General features: G+C 38.1%; 1 protein-coding gene across 1 annotated transcript in view; it reads right to left on the bottom strand.

Moving 5' to 3' along the window:
* Positions 1 to 636: 636 nt before the first annotated feature.
* The window catches only part of FGF10 (fibroblast growth factor 10), a 63,143-nt gene continuing 54,556 nt past the window's right edge, over positions 637 to 9,223 (bottom strand). Inside the window, exons 2-3 of the mRNA XM_009633867.2 lie at positions 4,943 to 5,046; positions 637 to 834 (exon numbers count right to left, since the gene is read on the bottom strand). Coding sequence (XP_009632162.1) covers positions 637 to 834; positions 4,943 to 5,046 — 302 coding nt within the window. The remainder of the gene's footprint in view (positions 835 to 4,942; positions 5,047 to 9,223) is intronic.

The raw sequence follows: 9,223 nt of genomic DNA on the forward strand, positions 1-9,223 counted from the left end.
AAATAACAAAGAAGCAAATGAGGAAAACATTTCAACTCAAAAAGATATTTAACATCCTATTAAATAAATAACTTAGAGAGAAATAAAAAGAAATGAAGTTAGAACATACAAGCAAACCATACTATTCGTTTTGTTAGAACAGTTTTACACTACTTTGCTTATATTCCTTAATCCTATCCATTTTCCCCAAGGCTTCTCCAGAAATGTCATTATTTGTGCATATGATCCAAGTGCTTCCAGTAAATGCTTGCATGTCTAACTGTTCATTGGATCATTAGGCTTGAACAAGCAATTAAGGTCTTTGATATGAGTTAGTATTCCATAAATAGCTTTCCCCATGAAGATCATTCAACAGATTGTCTCACATTGCAGAGATAAAAAAAAAAAAACTGTTCACACTGGCAATAACTTCCATCCCATTTGATCCAGCTCGTATCTTGATTATAAGATATGACACCGAACTAAATAAAAGTATGTGCCAGCAATGAGTACAAAACCATCAAAGGCTTCCCCTGCTCTCTTCTCAGACAAGAGATGTCTGCGCTATTTCTTTGCATTTGCTCTTCAAGAGGATTACCAAATATTCTTGACATAAGAGCCTTTGGTTCAACTGCATCAATAAAATAGTTCCTTCACCTATGACATTACTACCATTGGAAGAAAGTGAGCTGAAGTGTTTTTCCTTCTTGTTTTCTGTCCTCTCTTTGTGGCCCCCCTTCCATTCAGGGCCACAAACATTTGCCTTCCATTGTGTTTCCAATTTAAGGATGCATATGTGTTATATCCATTTTCTTCTATTCTTTCCTTCAGTTTGCAATCACTGTTAAACTCCTTCTGTTAAAAGAAGAAAACAAACACACAAATTCAGAATAAGAATAAACTTTCAGAGTTGCAGCTCTGCAGGTAAATAGTTTCCAAAAATGTTTTGGAAGATTTCAGTGTTCTGTATGTGACATCATTTTAGGATTCTACAGTGTATTTAAAGAAAAGTTTCATTGTGTCTACAGCATTTAAAGCAACATTAGTTAGACTGCAAAAAGTGAAACCTACAAAAGACATAATCAATTATCAGTGCATAATTATAGCAGTGAAATTATATAATTCACTCATAGCTGAAATTAAACTTCTCTGTCTTGGAATATAGCAACAATATTAAATCAAATTCTCAGTCATAAACTCAAAGTATGAGATAGCAATCTTGGAATGATTCATATTTCAGTTCTAACAAATATAACCTTTAAATATCTTGAACTAGATTATTGATACCATATGTTAAAGAAATATGCATGGCATAGGCCTACTTCCTATTTAAAGTAAGATTCCTTACACCACACTGGCCATAAAAGAGGGCATTTTTGGATGGGAGAAATCACTGTTATACTGCTGTTGCAATGGATGTGAGGCCTGTTTACTTTGCTGACCTGAAGAGAGGCCTAGTCTAAAAAAGAATCATGTATGAGCCTCTATCTTCTTGACCAAATAAACAAAAGCATGTGGAAGCATGTAGGGGGAGACTATTTTTTCTATAGTATTAAATGCGCTTTTATGCAGATCTACTTCTCTATAATGAAGACAAGAATGCTTTGTTTTCACAAACAAGTAATTCCTACATATAACCCCCCCAGTTTTATCAAAATACTTGTATTCCCTTCAGAAAGCTTTTGAAAGTGGGATATTTAAAATATACTTAAATTGAACCAAAAAATAACTTTTTTTTTTTCTGTATTTCAGAAAATAAGATGTTATTTCATGAATTGGGCAGAAGCATATCAGAATCTCAGTATAATAACTAACTACATATGGTAATTTTAACGAGACAAGAATAATTCAAGTCTGAATAATAAAACCATTTTCATAGTACAGATAAGAACTTCACAGATGTTTTATCTTTTATTATTATCAAAATCTGTAGATATTCAGCTAGTAAAGATATAGAAATTACCCACATTAATAAAAAAGGACATAAGAATATTAAAAAATATATATTTTCCATTCCTATTACTTTAAATTAGAATTTTTAAACTAGTTAATATTCAGTACTTTGATCACAGAATCATAAAATCATAGAATCGTTTAGGTTGGAAAAGACCTTTAAGATCATCAAACCCAACTACTAACCTAACACTGCCAAGTCTACCACTAAACCATGTCCCTAAGAACCTTGTCTACCTGTCTTTTAAATACCTCCAGGGATGGGGACTCAACCAGTTCTCTGGGCAGCCCATTCCAATGCTTGACAAGCCTTTCGGTGAAGAAATTTTTCCTAATGTCCAACCTAAACCTCCCCTGGCGCAGCTTGAGGCCATTTCCCCTCATCCTATTGCTTGTTACTTGGGAGAAGAGACCAACCCCCACCTCACTACACCCTCCTGTCAGGCAGTTGTAGAGGGCAACAAGGTCTCCCCTCAGCCTCCTCTTCTCCAGGCTAAACAACCCCAGTTCCCTCAGCCGCTCCTCAGAAGACCTGTGCTCCAGAATTTTTGGGTCTGTAACTTATGTTTTACTTAGTTGCTGCTCAAGACCTTAGAACACATGCTTATGTTTTCCTAACAGAACTATGCATTTTCAAACTCAGTTTGGCCCCAAAATGCTGTTTGACTTTGGGATTAGTAGTTAGTTGAACAATGATTGTTGGGGAAGACACTACCAAGAGAAGACTCTACAAAATGATAATTTAATATTTATTTGCTGCAATATGTCACTTCTGGTGTCAAGGTATAAAGAAGGCAGGTGGTCATCAATCACAGTTCTAAACCACAGTAACTTCTCCTATCTGCTAGCAGCTCATTTTGTTGAAGAAAACAAATAGTGAGTCTTCTTTTGCTTCCTCACTCTAACCAAAGTCAGTCAAATGCAAATGTATTTGATAAACACAGAAACAGCCTTACTTGACTTGTTTTCCCAGATGCAGAATTGTACTCGAATCCAAACTTTTATCTCTATTCTTAGATAATGCAGAGAGAACAGATGATGTTGTGATGTGGTTAAGAAGTCTTATTGGCAGGGTTCTGAGTGTTAGCCCAGGACTGCTTTGCTCATTTCAAACAAATTTCAGCATAAACCTGCACCAGTGTCGGTTGTGCACATGCTTAAGAGTGTTTTTATGATTTTTATTGGTTCTGTTTTTCATATCCATCTGCAAGCTGCCATACTGTAGTAATACGAGTCTAACTGCAATTCTTGGGAGGATGGGAAAAATAATAACAAAAGCATTCTCAAAATCTCTGAAGTATTATGGAATAGGTTTTGATAAGTCATTATGTTGTGATTTTATGATGTGAATATTGAAAAATTATCTCAGCTGGAATTTAAAAAAAAACATTTTCCACATTCGTATCCTCCTGTCAACACTATTTCTAATACATTATGAATTACTGAATCTTATGGCAGCAGTTTCCACCTACGGTACATGAAAGCTGCTTTGACTTCTTTTGTGTATATATAGGACTGGTATTGGTATCACCACACCAGCCGCAGCTAACAACTTGGGTAGGAAAACTTATCTCAGGCTTTGGGACAGATCATCAAAAATGACTAAATTAAATGCTGTAAACTGAGACGTGTGAATTGAAGAGGATGATTTATGCTAACACCTTCACATATGTACAGCAGCATACCCATAATCAATGAGCTTAACTGACAGATGGTAACTCAGTATACCCTTGTATCTTTTAGTGGTGCAGGACTGAGCACTGCTTATCCCGCATTTCTGAGCAGTTAAAATCCACATTTACAGGAGTTTAAGAAATATTTCTCTGTTCTGGTCTTTTCTTAATGTGATTCTTTGACACTGCCCAGGAATTTAGAAAGTCAGAAGTAACCCTTTGAACAGGGAGTGACTAAACACAATGCAGAGGAGGACAGTTTACACAGTTCATATGAACTAAATCCACTCTGTAGAAGTGCTTCTTTTAAAAAGACAGCCAAATGACTTCAATCCCTTTGAGTCTCGGTTGAGACTGGCATTACTTCATTATTTGCAGCAGAGGCAGGAGGTTAGCTACATTGTCCGAGGATAAACCCAGCCCCAGTATCTATCCGTAACCTGCTCTCTTTAAAGCCTATGGATGTTCTGAATACTGAGCAATCTGAAGATTGGCTCATAATTTTTGCAGATGACTTGAATAAGTTTACATTTATGTGGGTTCAAACTCACTAGAATTGGCAAAAAGTTCCAAAATTACAAACCAAGCCAGATGTAATACCAGAACAAGCTGGTGTTTGTGTAATCATGTGGATGTGTGAGGGTATACATGAGTTTAGTAGTCAGATTCATAGATCATAATTGCTTCCTATTAAAAATATTTGGATAGTTATTGGGTTTTATTGGGTTGTTTTTTTGTTTGTTTGCTTTTTCCCCTGAAAGTATCAGTAACCCCAAACAAATAGAATATATACGGACAATTTTCAAATTCTATCCAAATTCTGCTCAGTTGGCTGATATATGTCTATCTCTCTCTGTACTGTGCATAATCTTGCAAATTAATTAATACAGTCAGCTTAAAGCTGGTTACTCCAGAACTCTTCTTCTTGGCAGTTATAGTTTGATAATTTGGTGCGGTGCTCCCATCAGTTGAAGTTTCCAAGATTTCAGGTATGCTTTATCCCCCCCAAGAATTACTGCTAAATGTGACTGTAGTACAGAAGAACAGGGAAAACAGCCTTAAAGACTACATTTTGTAGGGCCCTCTTTATTGGCCACTACTTAGTAATAAACGTGACTGAGGCAGGAAGCATGATAAATCCCAGCAGCTGCTTCAGTATGATATGTGCTTAACAAACAACAGGGAGCTTGTGGAAAGGGGAGCTGCTGGTTTACCAGAGGACGAAATTTTGATGAACAGCTCATTTCAGCTCTAAATAGTATTAATACACAGACAAGTGGGGTTTTCAGAACTATGCTGACTACTGCAATCCATTTGGAAGGTAAAAAAATACTTACAGAGCCGTAGACTTTTCCTTTCTTGTTCATGGCTAAATAATAGTTGCTCTTAATGGACTTAACTGCCACAACTCCAATTTCTACAGATGTTATCTCCAATATGCCTAAAAAATAAAAATTGAGCAAATTAATCACTTCATTAAAGGATTTTCTCACTGCAGAAAAGACAACAAACCTGAAATATACTAAGCTAGTATTTGGAACCAACGGACCAACAAACTAATGAAATTCTTCTCTAAACCATTGCAAGAACATACACAAACATTGTTTCAATTAACATGTTTCCTTTGTTAACCCTGCATTTTAAACCCCAAAAATACTGAAACAGCTCCATTCTTCTTAGCATAGATTTTGCTAAAATTTATCAGAAGAGACATCTGAAGCACAGCATTAAATTAAATCTATAGCATATGTCAATAGAATGTTAGATTTACCCCAGTCTTCAAAACCAGTGGTAAATTATTTATTCCTTGTAGGACATTTAGATAAACTAAATCTCTTGGCTGCACTGAGATGATAAATTCACTTTTGACAAGTGTGTTGACATTTTGGGATATAGTAAGACTAACCCTAACGGCCACATTATCTTTGTCTTTCAGATATCAGAAACATTTTGCTCTGTTTGTAATAAATATGATTAATTTTTCTTCTTTAAAACAAACTCTTTCTGCGATACTGGATGGCTCAAGGGGCTGATAATGTGAGAGAGATATTTTAATCTCTATGTTTTCTACCCAAGAGCATACTGATTTGGGAGTAGTAGAAGTTACTACAACTTACACAGTGACTTTAGAGATCCCTTTTCAGCTACTACTATAATAACTGGATGCCTATGTTGTTTGGGCATCATGTCTTAATACGGGATAAATATGGCTCTAGCCAAATAACTGCTAAATGGTTTATCCAGGTAGTATGCCTGGCTCCAACATTTCTCCTGGTATTAAAGAGGATATTAAAGTAGTCAGAACAATAGCCCATCTAATTCAGTGGTCACTTCGGGTCTACCAATGGGGAAGTTACAGGAGGGTCAAAAGTGTTGAGAAATTGTAAAGAACATCCTAGACTACGCCAACAAACAGTGTTATGCAAAACATGATGAGTTGATGCCTGCTTAAAAAAAAGAATCTGCAGTAACTTCCTCCTAAACATGTTCTATACTTTTTGTCTGAGCAACGTAGTACTGGAAAATCCCTATTTTATCCCTCTTTCCATTTACTTAAAAGTTCCTTATGGTAAACACACATCAGCTGAAGCCAAAAGTGCAACTTGGCATTCAGTGTTTGTATTGGGTCAAGCTGCATAGCGCTGTGCTTTCTATTGGTATGTAGAAAGGGGCTGATAACACACCAATGCTTTGGCTACTGCTGAGTAGTGCTCGAACAGGATCAAGGCTGTGTCTCCAAACTTCCTCCCCACAACCAGTGGGTTGGAAGGGGGCAAGATCTTAGGAGGGGATGTAGCCAAGACATCTGCCCCAAATGAACCAAAGGGATATTCCATACCGTATGACGTCAGCTCAGATATAAAAACTAAGGGAAAATTAAGAGAAGGGGGAGCATTTGTCTTTTATGATGTTTTGTCTTCTGGAGCAACAGCTATGTGTACTGAAGCCCTGCTTCCCAGGAAGTGGCTGGACATCGCCTGCTAATGGGAAGTAGAGAATAAAATCTTGTTTTCCTTTTGCTATGGTGCGCGGCCTTTGCTTTTGCTTTTTTATTAAACTGCATTTATCTTGACCCACGACTTTTCTTTCTTTTCCATCTCATTCTCTCCCTGCCTGTCCTCTGAAGAGGGGAGCAATAGAGTGGCTTGGTAGCACCTGGTGTTCAGCCAAGGTCAACTAACACAGTGTTTTTTCTGGAAATGCTGATTTTCTGTCCCTGAAATCTGTATGCAGTCAATTCAGACTGTAGAACCACGTAGATCTGAGTGTGCAGAGGAGGTGAGGAGGAAGTTCTTTCACTGTAAATTTTTTTGAAAAAGGCTGCTTTATATACAATGGAAAAGCAATTATGTATGGTCATTGAACTGGTCTATGCAACTCAGGACTGAGGGTGTGACTTGTTCTTAGACTAGAAGTAGAGGCTTTGATGTTAGCTGGGCAGTGGCTGTGAAACCAAGCATGAAAAAGTACTAGCTGGTTTTTATTGGGAAGTAAACAGATAACATAGTTTGTGCTTGTGAAGTAGAGAGGGAACATCAAACTAGGCAATTTAACATGAAAGACCTCCTTTTATTGTCAAGAAAGGAGAAGTCGCCTTTCCTGGATGCATTTAAAAATATATATAAAGTTCTATACTTATATAAAACTACATAAACTTTGATATGAAGATATATGCAATTACCAGAGGTTTTGTGTTTATTTAGCAAGAGGCATCAGGTTGGCCACAGCTACAAGGTCAATAGTCCTTGCATATGAGAAAAACTTCAGTGAGAACTGTAAGATAAACAACTATAGGTCTAGGATCTAATAAAGCCCTTCAGCAAATGGACCATATTAAACCAGAAATAATATTTTTTTAAAAATTTTTTGTCTAAACCTATAAAGAGCTGAAATTGGAGCTTTATTTTATTTAAATACTGATACCAAAATGCAAATATATATGTTGATATACACAATAAATCATGTACTAAAACCTAATAAAGCCTTTTGCTGTAAGATTTTTATGGTAAGATTCTTAACTGCAGAATGAAAAATCAGCACTGCTAAGGATGGAGTTGCACATATAAACTAAGAAAGCTTCACCTATGGTGTGAGAGATCTGAATATCCACTGAGCTTCTTACAGCTGTGTGAGAACAATACTGCACTAATTGCCTCTCAGGCTTCAAACTCAGACTTGAACAGAGTGAACGCAGTTACATACAGCACTGCAAGACTGCTCCCTGTGAGGTGGTAGAAACAACAGTTCCAAAAATCAGCTCACTCCATCATCAGTAGTTTCCAACTCAGTAGCAGCAAAGGCCACTCTGATATCTGGAGCTGCCTAACTATTGCCAAGCAGAAAAGATAAGGGCGGTTGTTTAAATGAAAACTCTAAACACAACTTCCATTAGTTACTTCCATGTAGTGTTAGCTTGAGAATTAGCACAAGGTGCTTAGGTGGAAATAAGAGGAGCTATAATTTAGGGGAACTCTGTAATCTAGGAAGACCCAGAATACATGAAGAGTCAGTTAAGACCCATGACCCACTTTTAAGGCTAACTTGCCTACTGTTGCAAAGGAGCCATATATTATTTTTCATATGTAAGATGAAAAGAATTATACTCTTTAATCTCAATAAAACTTGTGAGGGCTCCATAATTAGGTCTTGATAGTGAACTCATATGTACCAGTGTCATGCCAACGATACAAGCAGATCAGTGAGTCCATACCAGTGAAGCCTTATTCTGCTTGTATTACTCTTAACATGTTGCTCATTTTCACAGCAAAGACAAGCCGAAGTTGCTTTCTTGATTTTCTGCGAAAGTTTTAATACAGAGCAGTGGTCTTTAATATTTCCCTCCCACAGGACATCTCCTAAATTATTTGCGCTCAAGATCAAACCGAGGTAAGTGGAGTGCCTTAAGTTATCATAGAATCATAGAATCATATTATGTTTTGGGTTGGAAGGGACCCCTAGAGGTCATCTAGTCCAACCCCCCTGCAGGAGCAGGGACACCGCTAACTAGATCAGGTTGCTCAGAGACCCGTCCAACCTGGCCTTGAATGTTTCCAGGGATGGGGCCTCCACTACCTCTCTGGGCAACCTGTTCCAGTGTTTCACCACCCTCATTGTAAAGAATTTCTTCCTTATTTCAGTCTAAACCTACCCTGGTTTAGTTTAAAACCATTACCCCTTGTCTTGTCACTGCTGGCCCTACTAAAAAGATTTTCCCCATCTTTCCTATAGGCTCCCTTTAAGTACTGAAAGGCCGCAATCAGGTCTCCCCGCAGCCTTCTCTTCTCCAGGCTGAACAAGCCCAACTCCCTCAGCCTGTCCTCATAGGAGAGGTGCTCCAGCCCTCGGATCATTTTTGTGGCCCTCCTCTGGACCCGCACCAACACTTCCATGTCCTTCTTGTGTTGAGGGCTCCAGAGCTGGACGCAGTACTCCAGGTGAGGCTTCACCAGAGCAGAGTAGAGGGGCAGAATCCCCTCCCTCGACCTGCTGGCCACACTTCTCTTGATGCAGCCCAGGGTACAGTTGGCCTTCTGGGCTACAAGCGCACATTGCCAGCTTATGTCCAGCTTTTCATCCATCAGTACCCCCAAGTCCCTCTCGGCAGGGGCGGCCCTTGT

Source organism: Egretta garzetta, unplaced genomic scaffold, assembly GCF_000687185.1.
Source record: "Egretta garzetta isolate BGI_Z169 unplaced genomic scaffold, ASM68718v1 scaffold712, whole genome shotgun sequence".
NCBI lineage: Eukaryota > Metazoa > Chordata > Aves > Pelecaniformes > Ardeidae > Egretta > Egretta garzetta.